The 24766-nt window shown below is 35.4% G+C and overlaps 5 protein-coding genes across 9 annotated transcripts in view; 3 read left to right on the top strand and 2 right to left on the bottom strand.

Annotated features, from left to right (window-relative positions):
• LOC104740258 (hydroxyproline O-galactosyltransferase GALT6-like) overlaps positions 1-1598 on the bottom strand; it is a gene marked incomplete in the record, with an annotated part of 3576 nt that extends 1978 nt beyond the window's left edge. The window contains 2 exon segments of the mRNA XM_019238091.1: positions 272-513; positions 617-1598. Coding sequence (XP_019093636.1) covers positions 272-513; positions 617-1490 — 1116 coding nt within the window.
• LOC104740248 (transcription factor bHLH79-like) lies at positions 6250-8204 on the top strand. Its single transcript, XM_010460800.2, has 6 exons — positions 6250-6722; positions 7089-7292; positions 7382-7447; positions 7531-7599; positions 7673-7750; positions 7828-8204. Exons 1-6 carry the CDS (start codon positions 6432-6434, stop codon positions 7954-7956), a joined length of 837 nt encoding a protein of 278 aa, XP_010459102.1. The 5' UTR covers positions 6250-6431; the 3' UTR covers positions 7957-8204.
• On the top strand, positions 8436-17546 carry LOC104740240 (transportin MOS14). Its single transcript, XM_010460790.2, has 27 exons — positions 8436-8760; positions 9216-9293; positions 9393-9455; positions 9707-9754; positions 9858-10004; positions 10477-10608; positions 10996-11036; positions 11355-11446; positions 11587-11714; positions 12057-12132; positions 12267-12387; positions 12464-12563; positions 12869-12950; positions 13356-13438; positions 13639-13755; positions 13881-13932; positions 14112-14267; positions 15083-15206; positions 15279-15360; positions 15447-15526; positions 15603-15677; positions 15767-15821; positions 16005-16124; positions 16204-16296; positions 16385-16530; positions 16621-16798; positions 16891-17546. Exons 1-27 carry the CDS (start codon positions 8638-8640, stop codon positions 17173-17175), a joined length of 2877 nt encoding a protein of 958 aa, XP_010459092.1. The 5' UTR covers positions 8436-8637; the 3' UTR covers positions 17176-17546.
• On the bottom strand, positions 18405-21210 carry LOC104740231 (microtubule-associated protein TORTIFOLIA1-like). The gene is made up of 5 exons (XM_010460777.1): positions 20141-21210; positions 19951-20056; positions 19304-19824; positions 18854-19199; positions 18405-18768 (listed from the first exon to the last, which is right to left on the bottom strand). The coding sequence occupies exons 1-5, from the start codon at positions 20951-20953 to the stop codon at positions 18752-18754; spliced, it is 1803 nt and encodes a 600-aa protein (XP_010459079.1). The 5' UTR covers positions 20954-21210; the 3' UTR covers positions 18405-18751.
• LOC104740222 (serine/threonine-protein kinase SRK2B-like) lies at positions 22087-24243 on the top strand. Of its 5 annotated transcripts, none has more exons than XR_002035899.1 (7): positions 22087-22221; positions 22340-22481; positions 22577-22678; positions 22855-22908; positions 23021-23248; positions 23326-23404; positions 23848-24243. XR_002035899.1 is itself a non-coding variant. In XM_019238081.1 (7 exons), the coding sequence occupies exons 2-6, from the start codon at positions 22610-22612 to the stop codon at positions 23342-23344; spliced, it is 249 nt and encodes an 82-aa protein (XP_019093626.1). In that variant the 5' UTR covers positions 22087-22481; positions 22577-22609; the 3' UTR covers positions 23345-23404; positions 23848-24243. The 5 variants fall into 5 exon arrangements, 1 of the variants encoding a protein (XP_019093626.1); XR_002035898.1 differs by having other exon boundaries at positions 22087-22481; positions 23848-23907; positions 24025-24243; XM_019238081.1 differs by having other exon boundaries at positions 22087-22481; positions 23021-23113; positions 23235-23248.

Genomic DNA, 24766 nt, shown 5'->3' with positions numbered 1-24766 from the left:
TTTCAACTTGCTCATCAGGAAGTGATGGGGCTTGCCAATTGCTAGAGAGCTCAAGATGCCTCTGAGGAGCAAAACTAGGATGCGAAGTCGGGAGAGAGCCAGCGAATACCGAGTGAACATCTATGTCCCCGTTAATGGTTAGACCAGTAGCATCCTCAAGTGTAAACCCCTTCATACATAGCCAAGAAAACACCCACATAGACAACCATCAGTTCACGTAAATCACTAATCAAACCACAACAAGTTTAAGCCAGGGCAACACATTGCTTACAGTTCGGTATGGGAAGGAAGTGACGTGCTTCCCATCGACACTAACATGATAACCTTCCAATCCAGCACTAAGAGTAAGCACGAAAAGCTTGTCAACTGTGAATGGAAATGGCCATTCAACAGTTACTTTCTTGCTCCGACCTATTAATCGACTAAGCCACCATGAAGCCGCCTTGCTAGACTCTTCTTTAGATGTAATGCTATCATCACGAGCCCATTTCTCACACTTAACCTGACCATCAACTACAACCATTATCACTGATTAGTATCACCAACACACAAAAAAAAAAAAAGCAAGCAAAACAACAGATGAAATATAAATGCTTTTGAACATGTAAATACTAACCAGTCTCTTCATCATCCCTAGATCTCCATCCTTCACACCTTTGTGCTGACCCCCATTGCATTCTATAACAAGTGTTCTGCTCAATCACAGGCTTACCACTCCAATCACCCTTAAGCCTTGGATTAAAGTGAAGGATTCGAGGTGGCTCTTCTCCTTCCACTGCTTTCAAACCCTGAAGCTCCAACTTAAACTGTGAAACCTTAACAGCTTCATCTCCTTCCTTTAACATTGATATCTTGGGGTCCTTCTCCGAGTGAGCAGCTCGTGGCTTCCCAACCACAGTAATGTGTGACCCAAGAGTTAAACCACATGGAAGCTCCATGAGATTGCCACGTTTCGAAAGATCAAACCCGGTCAAAGAAACAGAGAGAGAGCACTCGCTATGCTCCTCAGTCTTCTTCTTCTTCTCCTTCTCCAAGTCTTTCAACATTTTGCCAGACTCAAGCTCTTCCCATACCTTTCTACCAACTTCCCAAGCCACCTTAGCTGACTTGTGAAGCTCCACTGACCCATCTTTACTACTCGGGTTAAAGTTTTCCGGGTCGAATCTCAAACTAGATAGGATCTGAGTCGTCCTCCTCCTCCTCCTTAAACCCTGAACCGGTGCTTCCGATTGTGAACCCTGGTAAAGCAGACTCTTGAAAGGTCGACTCGGAGCTCGTCTCTCTTGTAACTCTCGCTGGCTATTCTGCTTCTCGGGTCGGGTTAACGGATCCTGAGATAAAGAACCGGTTTTGAAGACGAAAGGGATTTCGAAAGTGATGAGAAGCATGTAGAGTAACCCAACCGCCATTAGTATCTGAACCGATCTCTGCTTACTTAAAGAGACGAACATATCGAATTTTTCGAGTTTTGATAACTTCGGCTTCCTCATTCCTAAAACCCTAGTGGTGATGATGATGATCAAAGAGAAACAGAGAAATCTCCAAAAATTCAAAAAAAATTTTAAAAATAAAAATCAAATCTTGAAGAACCACGATGAACGGAANTCAGTAGATTGATGGGTTACTATAAACAATTGAAAATTCAAGAACTTTCCTTGTAAAAAAAGAAAAATCTTTGGGGTTTGTAGAAAATTCAAAACCCACAAGAAACGCTCTAGAAAAGAAGAAAAAATTAAACTTTTTAAAGATGGAAGAGAGAGAGACGTGTAAATCGTGAGATGAACAGAGTAACGCGTCAGGAGAGATTTGAAGAAGGAAGCAAGAAGAGAAGGAAGCAAGAAGAGAAGGAAGCGTTAAAGGGGGCGTCCTCTCCTCTCTTTCTTCTTTCTTAGTTAGTGCTGCTGACGTCTGAATAAACCGCCGTTTTGGTCCATCTCTCTCTTCCTTTTTTTCGAATCTTTTTTTCTTCCCTTTTTAAATCTTTCTTTTTCCTTATTTTAATTTAGTTTCCGATTTACTACTATTGTTATTAGATTCGTTGTATTTATCTTTATGATTCTTAACTTAAGTTTTAATTGTATTCTCTAAGTAATGTACAATTCATAGTTCCATGACCATCCACCAATAGAATAAAAGGATGAGGAAACGGGGTTATTTTTTTGGTCGAATTATATAATTAAATTGAAAAATTCGAATTAAAGTATTCCCTTTGTTTCATATTAAGTGTCATTTTAGAGTTTCTCACACATATTAAGAAAATCATTAAATTTTTTATTTTATTCTTTATTAATATATTAATTAATTTTTTCTATTGGTGTATATATTAAATTAATAGGGATAAAATTGGAAAATTTACCAAACATTTACATTGGAAATATAAAGTGACACTTATTTTGTAACAAAATAATCAGTCTAAAATGACACTTAATATGAAACAGATGGAGTATTTAAAATTTTGAGGCTAAGCAATCAAAAGCTGTCTTGACTAACCGACACAAAATAAAATAGTATGTTATTAGGTTTGATAATATTGAATCATCATCATACTGTATTTGATTTTAGTAGATACGATTCTTATTTTTTAAGTATTTTTTTTGAATTCTTATTGATTGATTAATGACTATTTAGTCGGTGTTAAATAGGCCAACTGTGTATTTGTGTATTACTACTGATTGCATCAGCAATGACTCCTTTATTTATTCTCATGTTATTTTTTGACTTTTCTTTCTATAATTCTCTTAGTTCTAAAATCGTTCATATTGTAATTAAAACAAAGCGTAAATTAGCAGAACTTGATAATCAAATTAGTGTTTCTTGTTTTAAAAAAGAAGAATTGAAGGAATCTTGAAGAAGAATAAAAGGGGACCGAAGGCTTTCATGGGAAAATGGAAACAGAGGGAGTTGAATTGGGCTTCATGTGTGACACCTTTGCATCCAGGTGTCTTCTCTTTCTCCACTTGTCTTTTCCACCTTTATTCACTTTCTCTTCAATTTAAACTATTTAAAATATACTAGTATTATTCATCAAACTGAAAAGATAAAACCGTTCTGACCAATAATAAAATAAAACGAAAAAGATAAATACACCATTCCTCTTTATTCGTCTCTTTATATATCACCAATAATTTTATGTTAAAACATATCATAAATAAGGAATTATAATTTGTTTGGTTTATCATAAAAATTGGAACCTGAAAATAAATAAAGCTGGCTTAAAGAATTTTACAATTTGTGAAGTGATTTTACTACAGTGCTAGAAGGTAAGTATATTTGTAGAAGACACCATCACATTTGAGATCAAGTCTCCGTTTTTACGAATATAGAAATTTGGCTAATGGACCTGTCAGTTGTGGCTCAGTGGTTGAAAAAAAAAAAATGTCACAATTTCTATTATTTCGGGTCTTAAATATCAGTCGAACATTCGTTCTACGCTTTAGAGGAGCATTCAAACGATGGAGTCAATGCTATCTAATTGACTTTTTAATTCGATAAATAGTGTCTCAGTCTGAGCGTCTTCTTTGGTTTAGAATGTAGTATATTTTTCTTATATAATTTAGAAAATACGAAGTTTTACGATAGAAAGAACACTCACAAGTTCATCTTCGGAATGGGATATAATTAATATGTACTACTAGATAACAAGGTGATCACTTGTTAAGCAAGGTTGAAATCATCGAAACGATTAATTATTCTTTTGGCTCTTTGCTATATTTTGTTTGCACCTACCTTCATATGCATTTGATAGTGGTTGATTATATTTAAACTTCCGGAGTTTAAAACAAATAACTTTGAGAACGTTGACAAACAAACAAAAAAACTAAAGCATGTATATCCAAGTATCCAACCTTCAACATTAAGTAGCTAGAATTTGGCTTTTGTGATTAAGCATTTAATTTTTTTTTTTGTGGTCCATTGTCACATCCTCGTATCCTAACGTACCGGCGTGTGGTTCCCTCCACTTTATCATGTCAACGTGTAAATTTTTTATACATCTTTTTATACATCTAACTTTCATAAAACATACGACTATTAGGAGACCTACTAATATAAGCACTAACCATTGTAAAAGAAACTATAGTTACAAGAATGAAGAAATCAACCGGTGTTTTGCGCATATTAGTCATTATTGAAATATAGCCGACTTATTATGATTTATAATCTAAAACATAGACTTTTCTTTCTTAAATAGCAGAATGAAACCTAACTAACACGTCTCTGTTCCTGTTTGTTAGCATGCATTAATTTCCTACTGGGCTAATTAATATAAGCTGTTGGTGATTATAAAGAGATGCATTCTGTGTTTTAAGCTGTTCACGGTTCAGTCATGCCAGAACAAACTGGTACTACTACTTGATCGTATATATATGCTCAAGAGCTAATTAACAACAGTACAGATTTTAGTAAAGAAGAAAAAAAAGACACTGAAGACGAACATATTCTTGTATTTTGCTTATGTTATAAATTAATCATTAAAAACAAAACTATATATCTAATTTTACATCGAAGTTAAAATTTGACACCATTTTGTAGATATTAATTAATTGCTCATGTATATAGATGTATTGTAGATCTTTCCTACATGATAACAATATTGATGCTCTGTTAAAGACTAGGTCGATGATCAATCAAAATAAGCTGTTAGTGATAATAAGATCGAGGTATATATGATGATCAAATGCTGATTGTTTATAGACACAGTCGTACTTATCTCCGTTTATATTCTCCATCATACATGCATGAACAATAATAATAAATGATGTGCGCCATTACCAACAATATGTTTGCGTATATATAAAAGTTAATATACATGAATAGGCTCCAAAAGAGAATTTTAGAAGAAATATACTGGACTTCGATGATCTTGACAGCGCGACGCATGTTTGTTGATGGACGTACTTAAGTTTCTTCTAAATCTCTGGACAATCTTTGTTATTTCTTTGTTGCTTCTATATATAAAGCCGTTGTTTAAGCTCCTCGTCTTGTAACAACACTAGATACAATCCATCAAGTATTTAGTAATGTATACCCACATCATTGGACATTTGGCTAATTCTATATTTAATCGAGCAAGGGCTTTAAAAAAGGAGACGAAGATGATAAAAGTGGTGAAAATGAGAATGTATGGTGTCATTACAGTCTATCTGATTACACCACTCACCAGTGTAGATTGAATAGTTCTCTAAATTCTTATGTAATACTCCATCCGTTTCACAAAGAGTGTCATTCTGGAGATTTTTCTTTGTTTCACAAAGAATGTCACTTCACAATTCCAATGCATTATTTTATATTTCTAATGCAACTTTTACCTTAGATTTCTTAGTTTGACCCTTAATTATAACTAAAATAATCTATTAAAAACTTCTTAAATAAAAGCATATATGTATATTTCAATGTTTTATTAATTTGTGTGAAAAGTGTTAAAATGACACTCTTTGTAAAACAGAGGAAGTATTTGAAGATTTTATATTAGATATTTTAAAAATATAAATTAAAAGAGATTTTAATAAATTCAATGCACCATATGGCATATTTGAGACTTTTCTACTTAATATCTTTATGATAAATATATTAAAAAAGAGAAATGCAGTTAATATTTAAATTAGAATGATTTTCAACAAAGCTATGAGTTTTTGTCATTATGACGGGTTCGACTTGGCTGAGGGGAACAAAAGAAGACTTTTATCAGAACCAAAGGCTTCAACTTCAACAAGAATTGTAATTTGAAGACTCCAACACCGACGGTGGAACTAAAGATGATAACACTTCTCGTAAGTCTTTTTAGAATGTTTTTCGTTGACCTTTGAAGTTATGAGAGATATATCTCACTAAATACATTTGAATCATGGACACTAAAATAATCTCAACGAAAAGAGTGGTTCACAAAACTTCAAAAGTGGTCCAGAAACAAAACTTGAACTCTAATCGAAAAACAAAACAAACAGATAAACAAAGAAAACAAAAATTTAGTTAAATAATATGTAAATGTAATATTCGGAAATTATTCTGGTTATATTTTGAACTACTTATTTCATAATTTTTATATTTTATTATATACAGTTTCTCCAAACACAAATTTTATAGTTGTAATTTTTTTTTGTCAGTTTTTATAGTTGTAAGCTTGTAATTTATATTCTCCTTTATATTAACAAAATGGGACTATTAAGTGTAATAATAATTAATATTTCCTCAATTACTACAGTTTAAGTGCGCAACATCACTCCACTCATCTCTCTTGTCCGATCTCTCTCTCTCTTTATCTTTGTCCACCTCACACACAACCCTATAAACAAGACAAGACCTCGCAAAGCTCAAATCTTTTTTTTTTTTTTCTTCCTTTCTTTTAGTATATAACTATCATCAAGTTCCTCACTTCTCGGATCCGGGTCCTAAATCTGGGTCAACCCTTTTCTTTTTCACGATCGTCGGAAAAAATGGACCCTCCACTAGTGAACGATTCCTCCTTCTCCGCAGCTAATCCTTCTTCCTACACTCTCTCCGAGATTTGGCCTTTCCCTGTAAACGACGCCGTTCGCTCTGGCCTCCGTTTAGCTGTTAATTCCGGTCGAGTCTTCAATAAAGACGTATCGGCGGTGGCGGCGGCGGAGGAATCTACCGTCACCGATCTGACTGCTGGCTGGGGAGGTAGTAGAAAGACTAGAGATTTGAACTCTGAGGACGATTCTTCAAAGATGGTTTCTTCCAGCAGCAGTGGTAATGAATTGGTGAGATTTGGAAAGCTCTGAACTTTACTATGATTAATTAGTATTTGATCTGAGTTTGGTTAAGTCTTTGAATCTGTAAGTTTAAGTTTGAATCTAGATCCTCAGCTCAGCTTCGTGAATGATCTAATAAAGCTCAGTGAGTCAAAGTATAAGTCTTTGATTTAGGGATCATTGATTAGTAGTTTATAACTCTTATCCATTGACTTTTTACTGACTGAGTTGGATTGAGCTTCAAGACCTTTTTTATTAGATGTTTTGGAACAGTCAACGCTCTTTGTTTCTTAGTATGTATTTGATTTAGGATCTTAAGCCTTTGATTGATATCCAAAGTACTAATAATGGAATGGTTTGTTACATTTTGAATAGAAAGAATCAGGGGATAAGAAGAGAAAACTATGTGGATCTGAAAGCGGAAACGGGGATTGTTCGATGAGACCTGAAGGCGAAACTAGTTCGGGTGGTGGAAGTAAAGCAACTGAACAGAAGAATAAACCTGAGCCACCTAAGGATTATATCCATGTTAGAGCAAGAAGAGGACAAGCTACTGACCGGCATAGTCTAGCAGAGCGAGTAAATTTAATTCTTCTGCTTAATCACCATATCCTTTTATTCTCAAAGATGTTTACCTTTATTTACAATGACAGTTTTGTCTTTGACAGGCTAGAAGAGAAAAGATTAGTGAGAAGATGACGGCTCTTCAAGATATAATTCCGGGATGTAATAAGGTACATGATGTTCTTTTGGTGATCTTGTGAATGTTGTTCTGTTGTTGTTCTTAACATTCAACGAGCTGTTTCTGCTGATTCAGATAATTGGAAAAGCTCTTGTGCTCGATGAGATTATCAATTATATTCAGTCATTGCAGCGGCAAGTTGAGGTAAAAAGTTGTTAGCCCCCTCTATGTTATATGTTGCAATGTTACATGCCTAAACATGGAATTTGGTATACAGTTTCTGTCAATGAAGCTAGAAGTTGTTAACTCAGGTGCAAGTACTGGTCCGACAATAGGAGTTTTTCCTTCCGGAGATGTAAGTCTCAAATCTAATAAACACACTCTTTAGTAAAACTAATAAATCTAAAAGCACTTGGTGGTTGTCTGTATCAGCTTGGGTCGACTTTACCGATAGACGTTCATCGAACTATATACGAGCAACAAGAAGCTAACGAAGCGCGAGGGTCTCAACCGGAGTGGCTACATATGCAGGTTGATGGAAACTATAACCGAACGACATAAAGAACAAAAAAAAAAGCTTTCTTTGATTGATGGATGTGTTTTGTAGGCAGTAAAAATGAATGCAACCCTTTATTTTATTTTTTTACTACGCGTGTATCATTTTGCTGTTTAAAAATCATAAGATAGATCTGAGAGAGACCAAAGAGAGAGAGAGAGATTAACACTTGATAAGACATTGGTTGTATTGTCCTGTTATAACTTGTAACAATTGATTCAGTGACACAAGAGATCTCTCTCATATGTTGTCCTTTGTACAATCTTTTTAAGTTATGATGAATTAATGATACGTTTTAATTAATTGCAACAAACTGAAAAAAAAAGTAATCAACTTCTATAAGAAGAAGGATTTGACTTAAAGTCAAAGTAATTAAATCTAACGGCTGAGATTACTTCTTCTTCATCCCCTTTTTCAGATTAAATTCCGAAGTTTTTTTCCGATCTCTTTCTCTCTCACTCAAGTTGAGGGGCGCCAAAAAAAAAAAAAAAAAAAAAACCCTTTTTGACAAAAGAGGGAAAAAAAAAAGTTTTTATTTTTATTTGGGCGAAATCGATTTGACAAAATCCTGAATTTGAGTTGGGCAATTTCTTCTTTTTTTTTTCTCAATCTGAGTCTTTCTCTCTGAGTCGTGATTTGGTGTGGCCGTAAAAAACAAAAAAAACGCATAAGGATTTTTTTAAGCTATGGAGCATCAGAACGCGGTCAAAGAAGCCCTAAACGCACTGTATCATCACCCGGATGATACAGTACGTGTTCAAGCTGATCGCTTTCTCCAGACCTTTCAAGGAACTCTCGATGCTTGGCAGGCGAGTTCTTTTTTGTTTTCGATTTCAATCTTTTAATTTTATCACTAGGTATTTTAATCTGGGTTCGATTTGTTCTTCCTTGTTTTGTAACACTTGTGCTAGAGTTTTAATATTCGATTCCCAGCTACTTTAGACTATGTAGGTGGCATAAAGTTTTATCCTTTAGTCAATTTGTATTACCGATTCGCTTGTTAAGGTCATGTACCCTTATGCATAGTAGGAGTCTGGAATTTTTTAGTACATCTAAGTTCAATTTTGCATTCTTCTGTAGCTGGTTTGAAGAAGTTTGTGTAGAGCGTATGAATAGATCTACCTTGTTAACTAAACGATGTGTTAGGTTTTATGAGCTTTACCTATAGTCTTTTTAGACCCATGATTGTTGTTGCGGAGAAGATGAAGGTTTGGTGGAGCAGTTTTACAATGTTTCTTACTCTGTACTGTTTTATGTATACTAGGTTGCGGATAATTTACTTCATGATTCTTCTAGCAATTTGGAAACTTTAATATTCTGTTCTCAGACCCTTCGAAGCAAGGTAAAATGCACTCGAAGTTTTCTGTAAATTCGTTATTTATTTTTTCACAATCTTGGAGACTGCGCCGCTCTGTTGACATCTAGTCTGTCTTACTCGAAGGTTCAACGAGATTTTGAAGAACTACCACCTGGGGCTTTTCAGAAGCTAAGGGAATCATTAACTGTAAGTCTTTGTTCCATTAACTGATTTTGCATAGGGTTTCTGAATATTTATGTATGTATGTTCCTTTCAACAATAACGTAATAGGAAAACTCAGTTGAACTAGTGATTTGCCTACTGTATTCTGGCTGGGTTTTACTATGATTTCATTTTTGTGGCCTATTATTAGGGGTAATATGTATCATTGTTATTGGAAAAGTACTTCCTTAGTGTTCCCGGAAAAAATTTGACTTTCATTGTTTTCTGAAATGCAGACATTGTTAAAAAAGTTCCACAAAGGCCCCCCAAAAGTTAGGACCCAGGTAAGCTTCATTCTCGATTATGCATATGTGGGAATTTTCTGATGTGCGTATAAAGTCCTGTACTCTGTGTCGAGTTATCTTATTTAAGTATTTTGTATTGTAGATTAGTATTGCTGTTGCTGCCTTGGCGGTGCATGTTCCTGCGGCAGATTGGGGAGATGGTGGTATAGTTAGCTGGCTTAGGGATGAGATGAATATGCATCCTGAATATGTGCCTGGTTTCTTGGAACTTTTGACAGTTTTGCCCGAGGTAGGGTATTTTTCAACCCTTTGTTTTCGTGTTCCTCTCACTCAGAAATTAAAGTGAATCCATGTCTCCGGCTACATGGGTGTGAAAGGCCTTGTATTTGTCTGACTTGGATCTGCTTCCGTCTTAGTTATTCTAGTATTGCTGACCTCAAATTGGGTATACCTATTTGGTAAAAATATATGTAACTTTTTACTGTTAGTGTATCTATGTTTGAGTAGCATTCTATGTTACTCTGCAAGTGTTACTTTGAGTATTGGCTGGACAAGACCTTGCTATTTTTCATGGCCCCCTTGGCAAAAAGTGTACGTAGCTTATTTGTAATCAAATGAAGATTCTATACTTTTTTCCCAAAACTCTGCCGTATCTTTTCACCTTTCCCTTTTATTAACCTGATTCCCGTTAGGGATGTTTGACTTTAATCTAGATGGTTATATGATGTCTTGATTTTTATTTTCCTTCTTGCTACGGCCAGGAAACGTTTAACTACAAAATAGCTGCTCGTCCGGATCGGCGACGTCAATTCGAAAAAGAGCTTACTTCTCAAATGGAAGCTGCACTTAGTATCTTAACAGCATGTTTAAATATAATCGAACTTAAGGAACAGGTCAGAGCTTATCTTCAATATAGGGTTATGACATACTTCAATAAATAGTTTGTTATTTACTTTCCGTGACCCCTCTGTATATCGCTTTGAAATAACCTTTTCATGTTTCTAATGCATTTATGTGTTTTGTTACTTTACACTGATTTTTGCTTGCTTTACCAGTCAGAGTCTATGTTTGCCTTGTAAAAGGTATTTTTGCAAGTTTCATGTGCAAGCTTGATTGCATCTTAGATTTTCACTCACCTGCCAAAATTTTGTATTTCGTCTTGCATTATTGTTAGCTTTCTGAATAATGTCCCGTGTTGCTGTGTTCTGGATCAGTTAGTGTCTTTGGTGTTGCAAGAAGTCACTTATTGTCAATTGTGTTCTGTAACTTTGATTTTTCAGGTTCTCGAGGCATTTGCTTCTTGGCTCCGTCTTAGGCATGGGTATGCTCTTTTCTTTTGCTTTTCTATCTCCTGTTTTTATTTAGAACAAAAGCTCGTTTATATTAGAAATAGTCATTGCGAGTTCATCAGATTGTAAATCGTTTTAGCATGCGTCACAAATCATTTCCTATATTGAATTTTCGTAGACACATAGCTAAGGTTATCTGATTCATTGTTATTGGTTTCTACTAGTTTTTTCTTTTTTTGAGCAAAATTTGGTTTCTAATAGCTAGCCTTCACTATTTTTACCAATTCAACTTAGCAAAGATGATGCTGACTGAACTGTATGCTTATTAACTTTGTGGTGGTCTTTTTCAGGATTCCTGGAGCAGTGCTTGCCTGTCATCCATTGGTGCATTCAGCTCTGTCAAGTTTGAACTGTGATCCACTCTCAGAGGCATCTGTGAATGGTATACTCGTTGGAAAGACTACTATATACATAGGGCTTAAGCTTTTCTTATTGAATTTTGGAAATTAGTGTTTGATGCGTGTTCATTATAGAATTCAATATTAGAGTTTCAATAGATAAACTTCATTTTCAACTTCGCAGTTATCTCTGAATTGATACATCACACAGCATCACCAAGTTCTGGTGGTATTTCTGCACAAACACCCTTGATTCAAGTTATTCTGCCTCAGATTTTAAGTCTTAAGACCCATCTAAGGGATTCTTCAAAGGTACTGTTACCTTTTTTTATTGATACAAGTTAATGGCTGAATCTGTTTAATGTTAAGTTTCATTATTATACAAATTTTCTGTTTCACTGGTCTGCGGCTTGAACGGCTATAATTCTGATTCTGTTGCGCCTGGACTATATTAAGAGAAAAGGTTATCAGATGCATCAAATAGTAGGAAGCTAATCACCTTTACTTGTTTAACTTTGAAACTGTAGCGCTAAAAGGGTGGTTTTCTGTATATAAGACTTGGATATGTGGCTAACATTGTCCCTCATAATTAGTTGTAATTTTGGCATCTGCTTATAATTTTCTTTTGACTCTTAAAATTTATTTCACCTGCAGGATGAAGAAGATGTCAAAGCCATTGGTCGATTATTCGCTGACGTAGGCGATTCATATGTTGAACTGATAGCTACTGGTATATAGCCTCATTTCTGCTACTCTGCCTTGTTTTTTTACGTGTTGTGTTTCACGTCCCTTGATTGCGTTGGGTGCGCAAAATGCTTTAGTTGGTAATCTAATATATTCGAAGGTACTATTTATGGCTTCTAGGTTCAGATGAATCAATGGTTATTGTGCATGCCCTGCTGGAAGTTACTTCACACCCAGAATTTGATATAGCCTCGATGACCTTCAACTTTTGGCACAGTCTTCAACTTATGTTGACAAAGAGGTAAATTCCAGCCTTGTCTATGTTTGTTGGGTGTTCCTATGGTCATATTCTAAGAGTGTGATTTTTAATCTATCAGGGATTCTTATAGTTCCTTGGGTAGTGAAGCATCCATTGAAGCTGAGAGAAACCGAAGACTGCATATCTTTCAGCCAGCCTATCAAAGCCTTGTATCTTTGGTGAGTGAGCCATCAAATACCACTCAAATTCGTTTTGTTAGCCACTCGTATAGTTTTACTGAAATATAATATTTGAGCTTGTTGTTCAACCATACCAGGCTGATTCTATTTGTTTGCTAATCCAGAGACAAATTGATATTTAATGCATGGGTGACTTATGTTTAAATATATATTGCTCTTTTGAAAAATGCTGGATGGCTAAAGTTTTATTTGATTGATCATCGTTTTGTGGATACTATATATATATGGGTTATTATTGTATGCTCTGCAGTTTATGTCACCTATACACTGGTTCCCCTTCACAGGTTGGCTTCAGAGTGCAGTATCCTGAAGATTATCAAGGCCTGTCATATGAGGACCTTAAGGAATTCAAGCAGACTAGATATGGTAATAAAAGTGTGTATGGCTTGTTCTCAACATTACAATAGATCAAAACCTCTCGAGATAAGGGTCCTAAGGAATAAGAGTAGCCCTCAAAGCTTTCTAAATAGATCAGCCTAACCTTGGATTTTCTTAATTTGACTGCTCAGCACTGTTGTTCTCCCTTTGTTGCCATCCTTTAGACTTGTTTCTTGAAGCAGATAAAGTATTGTTCTTCTGAGGTTATTTGGTTGTTTTAGTCACTTAGCTTTGGTAGGGTGCTGTATCTCGTAATGTCTCTTTTGATGGACTTATTCCTCTTACATATGTTGATATGTTACTACTATTGTGCTCCCAATCATCTCCGATGAGACCAATTGCCTCATGCTCTGTCAATCCAATTTGACTAATAAATTTTGTGACATTTTTCAGCTGTTGCAGACGTATTAATAGACGCAGCGTTAATCCTGGGAGGGGATACTACTCTTAAGATTCTCTATATGAAGCTTCTCGAGGTTTGTGCTTTGGATGTCCACGCATGCTATCTTATCATTAAATAAAATTAAGCAATGGGAGATATTGAATCAGCAGTTTTATATACTGAAAAGGTCACGATCAATGTATAACACAATTAGGATTATCAGAACCAAACAGTTACAGTTATTTCCATCATTTGGATTTCACCATCTTGATATTTGTGACATATGTACTTTAGGCCAATGCTCAGACAGGAAATAATTTTCAAGAATGGCGTCCAGCCGAAGCTATTTTGTTCTGTATATGGGCAATATCAAATTATGTTTCGGTTGTTGAAGCTGAAGTGATGCCCCAGGTTTGTATTTATTATACATAGTTACTCCTAGCTACTGCTGCCAAATAAATATATTTTGTTTTCTCACTGCCTACGAAATATGGGTTTGCCTTTGTCATTTTCATTCTCTTAAATTCTGCTTTCAGGTGATGGCGTTGCTTCAAAATCTTCCTCAGCAAGCGCAACTACTTCAGACAGGTGAATAGGTTTTCTTCCTAAGTTTTATTTGTAGAAGGTGAAATAGCTGCTTGGTGGAAACCACTAGCGTATGCTGAAGACACCTTCCAACTTATGCTTAAATCTTTCCTAATTTAATAGCAAATGCGTCTGAAGCCTTTTCTTTAATGCAAGCCATCTGCTTCCCTATTTGATTTCAGCATGCTTACTTGTTGGGGCATATTCAAAATGGCTTAATGCTGCACCAGCTAGTGTTTCAATATTACCATCAATCATTAGAATTCTTATGAGTGGAATGGGCACATCTGAAGATTGCGCAGCAGCTGCAGCTTTGGCTTTTAGACATATCTGTGACGGTATTGTATCTGCTCTTACAAACTTGACCTCTTCGTTTTCTTTTCTGAGCATAACATTGACATTATGACAAATATACATATACTACAAATCTGGCTATCTTTTTTTGTTTTTTTGTTTCCCGAATGAGATCATGACAAAGATTTGATTTAAAACAACAGTCTGATGGTTACACAAGATTAAGTCCCCTTTTATTAAAAACGTTCTTTCAGGGTTTCTGTAGAATGTTTCTCTTCTTGATTTCTCCTGGCAGAATAATGCTAAGTAGTTTCATGGACTCTTTAACTTTTCAGGAAATTAGTTTGTAGTTATAACTCTTTCACTTGCAAACTAAATTAAATTTTGGTTGTTAGTTTTATTCTTAGAAAGTATGAAGTTCTCACATTTGTAAAATTCCATTGAATTGTGCATACTGACATGCTTCAAAGATGGCAGCTAGTCGAAAGGTCTGACTGGAACCTACGCTAACGGATCTGACTTCGACTCTACTGAATTGCTAGCATATAGGGTGCATTGCAATGCTGGCAAGTATTTGGAATTTTGTTGAATGCTTTCCTTGGACTGAATTCTGTTTTCCATACTGATTTTAAATAAAAGCTTGTAGCTATCTAACATCTAATGCTCTCTAAATGTGATTGCTTGTTGTTGATCAATTTACTTTTTCCTCTTCTCCATATTATGAGAGATACATGAAGGTGTTTTTGTGTTGATACTGATACGCATATATTATATTTGGTATTTTCTTTTATAGGATTCAAAATAATACTATTTTGGTTTGTAAACATCTGATGCCTGTTGAAATAATGTTTCATTGTAGATTGCCGAAAAAATCTTTGTGGGTATTTTGAAGATTTGTTTGCTATCTATTGTATGGCTATCAATGGCGGTGGTGGTTATAAAGTCTCTGCTGAGGATTCATTAAATCTCGTTGAAGCTTTAGGGTATGGACTCAACTGAATGATGGATAGATCTCATTTGTGTGTTATTGACATCTCTAAAATTTGATTATGCAGTATGGTTGTTACCGAACTTCCTTTAGAGCAGGCCAAAGGTGCTCTTGAAAAATTATGCTTTTCAGCCGCCTCTCCTCTAGAGGTTTGCCATCTTGACTATTATCTGCATGGTTGCTTGACATATTAGTCAGGAATAAAAATGATGGGAACTGTAAATCTTTGAATCAGGAAGCGGCGAAAGAAGATTTGGACAAGAAGCATGCACGTGAATTAACTGTTCATATTGACCGCTTTGCCTTCCTCTTCAGGTTAGTGATTATCTCAACAATACGATGTATCTACATGTGTTTTGTTTAGTCTTGCTAACAGATTCTACCACATTAGGTATGTGAACCACCCTGAAGCGGTGGCTGCTGAGATTAATAAGCATTGGGCTATTTTCAGAGTTATATTTGATGCGTAAGTGAATCTAGACACACGATGATTAGCATGTTCTCTTCAAATTGCTTTTTATGTAGCCTCTTACTTTGAAATTGTTTTTACTGCAGTCGTCCTTGGGACATGAGGACTATGGAATCTCTGTGCAGAGCATGCAAATATGCTGTGAGTTTCATTTCCTTTTTCTTTCCCTACTTGCTCCATGGACATTCCTGAGCACCATTGTTTTTTAAGTCTTTTTACCTGTCTTGTTCTTGTTCCTAAACATAAGAGAAACTCTAAAAACTATTTTCCGGATGATAAAGAATACTTCACTAAAAGAAGACAATGGTTGGAGTATGTTTGTAGGTACGTACTTCTGGAAGATACATTATTAATACAATCGGAGAAATGCTGGCAAAGATTCAATTCCATTATCAGCAGCATCATCAGCCATGTTTTCTATACTTATCCAGTGAAGTTATAAAGGTAATAATATGTGTCCTTTTCATTCAGTTGAATGCTTACTGAAAAGCTATAGAGAAACTAATCTTTGTGGGATCTGCAGATATTTGGGTCTGACCCATCTTGTGCTGACTACTTGAAGAACCTGATTGAAACCCTCTTTGCACATACAACATGTCTGATGACAAGTATCAAGGTTGATGATTTCACTTAGGAGTATGCTATCGTCATGTTCTTAGTTTTAATATCCTATATGGTTTCTGATTCTCTGTTTATTCTTACAGGAAGTGACTGCGAGACCAGATATAGCTGATGACTGCTTTTTGTTAGCTTCTAGATGTCTTCGCTACTGTCCACATTTATTCATTCCGTCTCCTATATTTCCACCTCTTGTAGATTGCGCAATGATTGGAATCACAGTGCAGCACAGGTTTACCCTCTCTCTCTCTAAAGCCACAAGCTGCTTTTCGTCAAAAGTTTTGAAATGATGTTAATTATATCTTTTGAACTCCTTTTCCAGAGAAGCCTGCCACTCGATATTGACCTTTTTATCCGACATTTTTGACCTCGAGAAATCTGTGAATGAAGAACAGTTCGTACGAATCAGGGACAATATCATTATTCCTCGGGGAGCTACAATCACCAGAATATTAATAGCCTCATTAGCTGGAGCACTTCCCAGTTCTCGGCTAGATACGGTAAATTTAGGAAACCTATCTTTTTGCTGCATTTTGAGTGATGTTTTTGGCCACTGAGAACTGTTTTTGTTTTGTTTTTGGGTGTTGGTTAGGTAACATATTCGCTGTTAGCTCTGACAAGAACATACAGGCTACAAGCAGTGGGTTGGGCTAAGGAAAGTGTTAGCCTGATACCTCGAACAGCCTTGACAGAGACTGAATCTACCAAGTTCTTACAAGCGTTGTCCGATGTTGCTTATGGAGCAGATGTGAATTCTCTGATAGGACACGTTGAGGAACTCTCAGATGTTTGTCGCCGTAACCGTACTGTTCAAGATCTTGTTCAGGCAGCTTTGAAGCCTCTTGAGTTGAATCTGGTTGCTGCTCCTGTATCATAGAGATGATGGAAAAACAAACAAACAAAGAAAGAAAGAAAGAAAAAGAAAGAAGAGTGAGAAGAGCCATCAAAGAAGGTCAATTTTTGCATAGACCTCTCTTTGATGGTTTCAGAAGATGTGAGATTTGATGTTTTTGTGCATTTTTTTCACTGTTTTAGCTGTTCATAAAGATTTTTTTTCTTCCCTTTATTCTCTTCTGGTGTGAGCCGTTTGTTCCATTGCTTGGCCGGTTTATTTCCAGTGCAAGAACCAGAATCTTCTATTAAAAATTTAAACCATATGATGAGATACACAAGGGATCCTTGACCCTTCAAGGATCGGTATGATTTTGAGTGGGATCATATACAAAAAGCATCGATTATTTTCTGTTTCATCTTGCAGAGTATAAGTTTTAAGAAAAAAAATCAAATCTTCTTTGGAAAATTTATTTATTACTCCCTCTATTTCATAATATAGGATGTTTAGAGAATTATTTTTGTTTCATAATATAGGATGTTTTCAACTTTCTATGCAACTTTTAGATTAATTTTATATTTTATATTATGCAGTCTTAATTATTATTGGTTAAATTTTTTTTTAATATGCGTGCTTCTACTCAGACATCCTATATTTTGAAAGGGAGGGAGTAACATTTTTCACATGATTCCTTTTTGTTTACTTTATGTCTAATTAACTTTGCAACATAGTAAGTATGCATCTCTGTGTCTGCACTTTTCACTCAATTACTACTGTCTTTTGTCTCTTGCTCAATTAACACATATTTGTGATAATCAGTTTCACTCTAAAGTTTACTTTATAACACCACTGATTGAGCATTATGTTTGGCTCTGTTTTGTTGAATTCAGTCTCGGTTACCTCTTTTCTAAATTAGATTTCATGTGTGTCTCTGATTCCTGATAGAAAATTAATTATTATTAGTATTGCTTTTTTCAGGTTTTTAGATGCCCATACTCAATTATGTTACTCTATAATAAACTAACTAATCAGTGCTACGTAAAGTTCTCTTTTCAAAAAACTTTTGAGACCTACTAAACTGTTTAATTGCCCATAATGCTAACACAGTTTAAGCAATAATTAATTCAACGACTAGATATATAAAAATCCAGAAAAAAACAGTTCCCAACTACTTCAATTATTCAGTCCGTGAATTTATTAGAAGCCAGCTACTTTAATCAACTTTTTTTATGATTATGTTATGCTAGTATTGTTTATATTTTTGAACCCACACAAGAACTGAAAAATACTTACAGATTCATCGTTTGTGATACAGTATATTACATGAAAATTGAAACTCATTTACCTCATAACGCAAACTCACCATGAGAGAAAGAAAAAAAAAACAAAAGCAACACAAGAAATTTCAGCAAAGAACTCATTGGAGACATTGAAGATATCTTTAATCTCGATCTAATTAGTAGAATTCACTTTCAAGGAATCAAGAATACTAAAACGGTTGAGAGCTTAGGGTAGTAATATAGTACTATATAACTTAGCAAATCAGTATGAATCACCACATTCACACATAGTGGTTTTGTGATGTCTCACAAGCTTTGAAGGTTTTGTCTCTCTTTATCCCTCAATTGTGAGACATACCTGCAAAAAAAAAATCATAGAACTATACTGTTAATTATGTTATTGATCAACACTGAACCGAATCGACCTAACTCAATTTATTTACCTGCAGATCCATTATCTGTTCGAATTTCAGCTAATGGGTTGACTATAAATCCAGGAGATCCATTAAATCGATGTCTCGAGTTTTGTTGTATCCGAGTGGTTTCTGCACTTCTGTTTCTATAAGTGGACAGCCTCGATGCTGAATACTTTGAATCGTCTTTCTTCCAGAACTTGGATCTGATGAAACTTCCAGGAGGGAGGAGACAACAGTTGTTTTTGCTTGAACCGTTACTCATTCTCCCATTTGAAACCGCTAAGTCATAAGATATCTCATCCAGCGCAAGTTCTAATCCCTGAACTCGTGTTTCCAGACCATGCATTCCTTGTTGTGAGCTCCCCACAAATCTCTAATGAAATGACCACCAAAAACAAGAACACAGAATGAGTTTCAGGAACAGAGGAAACGAAAGCAATCTGGACGTTTGTAACTTCATCATGTTATAGAACAAACCTGAAGAAGATCCATTAGATTGGCTTGCTGTTGTTCAATCTGAACAAGCTGATTACGGATCAGAGATATATCTTCATGCCCTTTGCAGTTACTACTATTTGCGTTTTCAGACAAGACATGATGTCCTGTTGCCATTATAGCACCTGGTAGTGGGACATTGCCAATCAAAGAACTGGATACACCTCCTAGCTTCTGCATCATATCATCATGACTAGAATGACTCGTTTCATTTGCGTTCTCGTTATGATCACAATGTCGTTCGTCTTCAAGAGACACATTAATGGGAATACCAGCTCCTCCTCCAGCTTTCCAGTCCAATCGTCTCCTTACATTCGGTTTTGTATGTGATACTGTTAGACTGGTTTTCTTCTGATCAATGCTTTTTCTGTTAGCCTGTTTCTTACCCGTGGTGGCTAGTGAACTCCCGGGTGGAGTCGATCTGTTAACCAAATGAGTTCTTGATTTAGCAGGCGTTGAACCAACTCTAGACCCTGAAGGGTATCGTCCATCACTTGCATCACCTAGAATCAAGAACACAGGACAAGTAAGCAACTGGTCAAATAGACACAAAAGGATCTAAAACCAAGATACCAAACAAGAAAAAGTTTCCTGATTTGGCTAAAGATCTAATAGTGAAGGGAAGATACCTTTAGAAGAAGCATTGGATCTGGGTGGAGAAACCTCTTCTGACAAATCTGGAACCTGTTTCCATGCCTCTATCATCTGATTCATCACCTCTCTCACAGCTTTCACCTAAACCATATATCAAAATTTGTGATCATGTGTAAACCAAACCTTACTATTCAAATTAAGAATTCAAGATCAAGAAAACCAAACCTTATCGTATTTCCTGGTTTCAAAGATCTTCAAGCATTTAGACTTGAACTCACCTAACTCATTTCTCTCCATCATAGCTAACTTCCCCAAAGCTTCAGCAGCTGCTTTCCTCGCAGCCCAATCTTCACTAACCAAGAAACTCAACAAACAATCAACTAAACCTTTCAACCCACCGGAGCTCACAGTAGCTCCAGCCAAACCACCAGCACCAATCACACTTCCGATCACAACAACCCCAGCCGATTTCGCCTTAAACGCGTTACACTTAACAAGCTTCTCCAATCTCGGCAAAAGCGTCTGCCCTAACCTAACCGGATCCGGATCAGACGCCGAATCAATCGCAGCGGCTAAACAAAGCGCAGCTCCGATCTGCGCATTAACCTCCTGCTCAGTGAAAAGCGTGTCCGCCAACGGCTTCATAAACGCCGAATAAAACGGAGGCTTCGTCGTGCGGGAAGAGATCGCCGACACAGCCGCGACGCAACTCGACCTAATCGAAGAGTCGGGATCACGGAGACGTCTCGTGATGCGAGTGAGTATCTTAGAGAGGAAAGGAGACAGAGAGTTTATAGGAAGAGAAACTGATAAAACGGCGAGTAAGTGGATACAATGCTTACGAACCGCCGGTTTATCTCCGGTGTCGGCGGAGAGTATAACGGAGATAAACGACTGGAGATTCCCGGTGGAGGAGGATGGATCAATCTGTCTAGCCATTAAATCGAGCTCTCGAGCCGCCATTGTGAACGTATCTCGATCTCCGAGCTTTGTTAGTAATACGGACATGTTTTGCTTTGAGTTCTTCGTCGTCGCCATTTTTTCTAATTGATTTTTTTGTTCTCCGGTGACGGTGATTGGATTCAGTGATGCAGCGGAGACGGTGGTGGATCTGGGGGAATAAGAATTGGCAGTGGCATTAGTGTAAAATCACAACTTGGCGGTGGTCGGTCGGTTGTGACTCACTTTAAGAGCTTTTATCGTCTGTGCGTAGCTCTGTGATTTTTATAACCGTCTTATATTATGATGAGGATTGCGAAACACTAGTAGTAGAGATGAAGATGATCACCCGAAACGATGCCGTTTCTTTAGGTGTCTGCAAAAATAACCACGCTACGGGAACATGTCATGATGTTGGTATCAGAAATAGAAGTATCACGCTTCGTTTTCCTAAATTATTATTTTTGGAAATTTCCCTTTTTTCATTGGGAATTGTAGAAACAAAAATACTTTCTCTGTCACACAAAAAAAACAAAGATTGATGTTTTAAGATATTTTTTTTCTCACACAAATTGATGTTTTGTAAATTTCAAAAACTAATTATTGAAAATATTTAAAATTTTGAATTGTTATTGATTTAAAATTCAATATTTAAAATTGAATTGTTATTAATCAAAGAAAAAAATATATTTAAACTCAATAATCATTGTTTTCTTAAAATGTGTAATATCCTAAAACATCAATCTTGGTGGGACAGAGGAAGTATATTATATTTTCATTATAATTAAAGATTTCAAAGCATTACGCTGATAAAATTGTTAATTTTGAAAGATTATAAGGCATATCTATTTAAAATTAGCAATAGTAGTTGTTAAAAAAAAAAAATAGCAATAGTAGTGTAATTTCGGCCAAAGATTACGCTATAAACAAAGATGTCATGTTAGTACAATCAATATTCAATAAATCAATAGTACTATTGAAATCAAATATCCCTACTATTAAAAGAAAAATGTTGCCTGAAAAAAAATTTAGTTTTGTAAGAATTTACAATACAAAGTCATTGCAATTATTACTAAATAATTTATTTGGGCGAAGGGTAAAAATATAATTATGCATCTGTTGGAAATCGGATAAACACGCGAATCTAAATGACCCGGTTTTATTGTTTTTGGATTTTTTCATTAAATCGTAACCGTTGATTCACTTTGATCATATCCATCAATTAAAAACAAAAAAGTAAAACCTAAAAAGGGTTTTTCTCTCTATGGTCTCTCTCGCCGTCTTCAAATTCTTTTGCAGAGTTCATCACAAAACAGCTCTTGATCAGCGAAATTAAACATGAATTCTCTCTCTGGTGGATTCAGCGGGTTATTCCTTGCCTCTTTTTCTTATTTTTTCTTCTCAATCTCTTTGTTCCTTCTAAACCCTAATCTCTCTTTTGATTCTACATCAAATCCAATTCTTCTGTTCATGACCATTTCATAGTCTTTGTTTCTGTCAACGATGGCGGGTATACAAGGCAATGTGGTCTTTTGGGTGAAGTTGATATTAGATTGATGAGAATGTGGCGAGAGAGATTATTAATCATAGATCACTTCGTCATCCTAATATCACCCGCTTTAAGGAGGTTAGTAACTGTGTGCCTCTATAGCCTATAGCTGCTCTCTTCATGGTATGTGGCAATTTTCTTAAATTAAAGTTTTTTTTCTTTTTTTGTTTCAGGTGGTTTTGACAACAACGCATATCGCCATTGCTATGGAATATGCTGCTGGTCGTGAGCTATTTGAGCGTATATGTACCGCTGGAAGGTTCAGTGAGGATGAGGTGACCGCTCTTGCTTCTCTTTGTCATAGTGGTTGGTGTACTCAATTGATCAATTTCAGAGTGGTTTGAGATTATTTGATTGAGAGTAAAGGAAAATAGGATAACATGTAGAATAGGAAACAAAAGGAAATATGTGTTGTGATAGCTTTTTTTTGTGTGCATCTTTGTTTTTACAGGCAAGAGACTTTTTCCAGCAGCTTATATCGAGAGTTAGCTATTGCCATGCTATGGTGAGGGAATGAAATTTCCTTTCGCAGTTTATTTTATCTTAACTTCACAGATATACAGAATCTTTTGCGGTACCTTCGTGCTGTACTCATATTGTTTTCTTTATTGGCATAGCATATATGCCACGGAGATTTGAAGCTTGAAAATACCCTCTTGGATGGAAGTCCTGCTCCACGTCTCAAGATCTGTGATTTTGGTTATTCCAAGGTCTGGCATCTAACCCCAGCATGCACCTGATTTGTTAATTTCTTTTGTCAGAACAAGCTCTGTCTTTTGTTCTCTTTCCGTCCATCTAACCCCAGCACGCACCTGACTTTAAATCATTTAGCGTTGCTGCTCATTGTAAGTCGTACAACCTTTTTCTTTATCTTTAAAAAGAGTGTAATATTTTTTAATCACTTTCATGTATTTGTGAACAGATTTTGGAAGCTCGAGTGAAGTATATCCTCATGAAAATTTGTTTTTGTTTAGCTCTAAACACAAACCAGAGATAGAGAGGTACATATCTTTCTCTCTTAAGCTTATAAACTTAATGAGTTTAAGAAACGGTTCAAGAACACAAGACATCTATTTCCGTACTAATTTCTTATGAGTTTGAATTCATCTTTTGTTTATGTTCTTGAACCACTGTTTTCTTATGTTCTATTTCTTACTTTTTGGTTGTCTAAGTTGAAGTTTAGTTCATGCTTTAAAAGTTCACAAGATATGTGATTGCACGTAAACGTTCAATGGAGGGACCTTCAGACTCTATATGAGTCATTGTATAGATAAGTCACTAGGTTTTGAAACCAAGTTACTCTGTCTTTCTCACCTTTCTCATATCTTCAGTACTTAGTAGCAAAAGTGGTGTTTCATATCTTCACCAAATCAATTGTTTTCTTTTAGGATTCAGATAGTCTGAAGTTTCTTTGTGAACTTGATTTTTTTTTTTTTTTTTGTAGTGTTTCGTGAGGAAGTGAGGTTTCCGTATGAACTTGATGTGAAGATACTATTTTCAATTGGTAATGCAAAGGAACCAACCCGAAGGATAAGTACCATATTTTTTTTCAAAAAAGGGTTAATTATAAGTTTTTTAGTAATATTGTAACAATGGTGTGTGTGTTGGGTTTGCATTGCAGGCATACCTTAGTGAAGGGGTTGGAGCCATTTGTGAGTTTGCTAGAAGATGAGTGAGTGAGACACTCTGTTTTTTCCTTTTTCTTTTCACTCTATAGTCTATTAAATCTTTTTAATTGTATCTTTTTGTTTGTTTGTAACATTTATATCAAATCTAAATTATATCTGTTTCACAACATTGATAAATTGGATATTGAATGGTGGATATCATGGTTTTCTTTTTCTTTTGTTTTCAACTTACAATTTATAAAAACATTTTGTTGGTATCCAATAATTTCTCATATACATTCAATATATGTTTAGTATATATATGACGTAAAAATATTTTGTTTTGGGTTTTATATATCAACTCAGTTGAATTTGAATATAACTTAATAAAATAATTGTAGCAAAACCAAATAGAACTCCAAAATAATAATCGTTACATTTTTTAAATAAATCTATGAACATTTTAACTTGAAAACAAAGAGTTTAACTAACATAATAATTAATTTTCCTATTTTTTTGGTCTATCACATAAAATATAAATATGAAATTTGGAATTAAAATATTAGTATTCCACTTATGAATTATGCCATTCAATTTTCCAAAGAAAAAATTGTTTTTGGGAAATTATTTACCCCATTCATTAACAACAATGTATATTGAAACATTGATTCGAAAATGCTTATCTACATTGTGGGCTCAAGTATATGAACATATATGACTACTATAGATACTAACTTAAGTGAATCTCTAATAAGA

Source organism: Camelina sativa, chromosome 2 (assembly GCF_000633955.1).
Source record: "Camelina sativa cultivar DH55 chromosome 2, Cs, whole genome shotgun sequence".
Taxonomy (NCBI): domain Eukaryota; kingdom Viridiplantae; phylum Streptophyta; class Magnoliopsida; order Brassicales; family Brassicaceae; genus Camelina; species Camelina sativa.
Note: the sequence above shows the minus strand (reverse complement) of the source record. Positions and strands in the feature narration are given on the sequence as shown.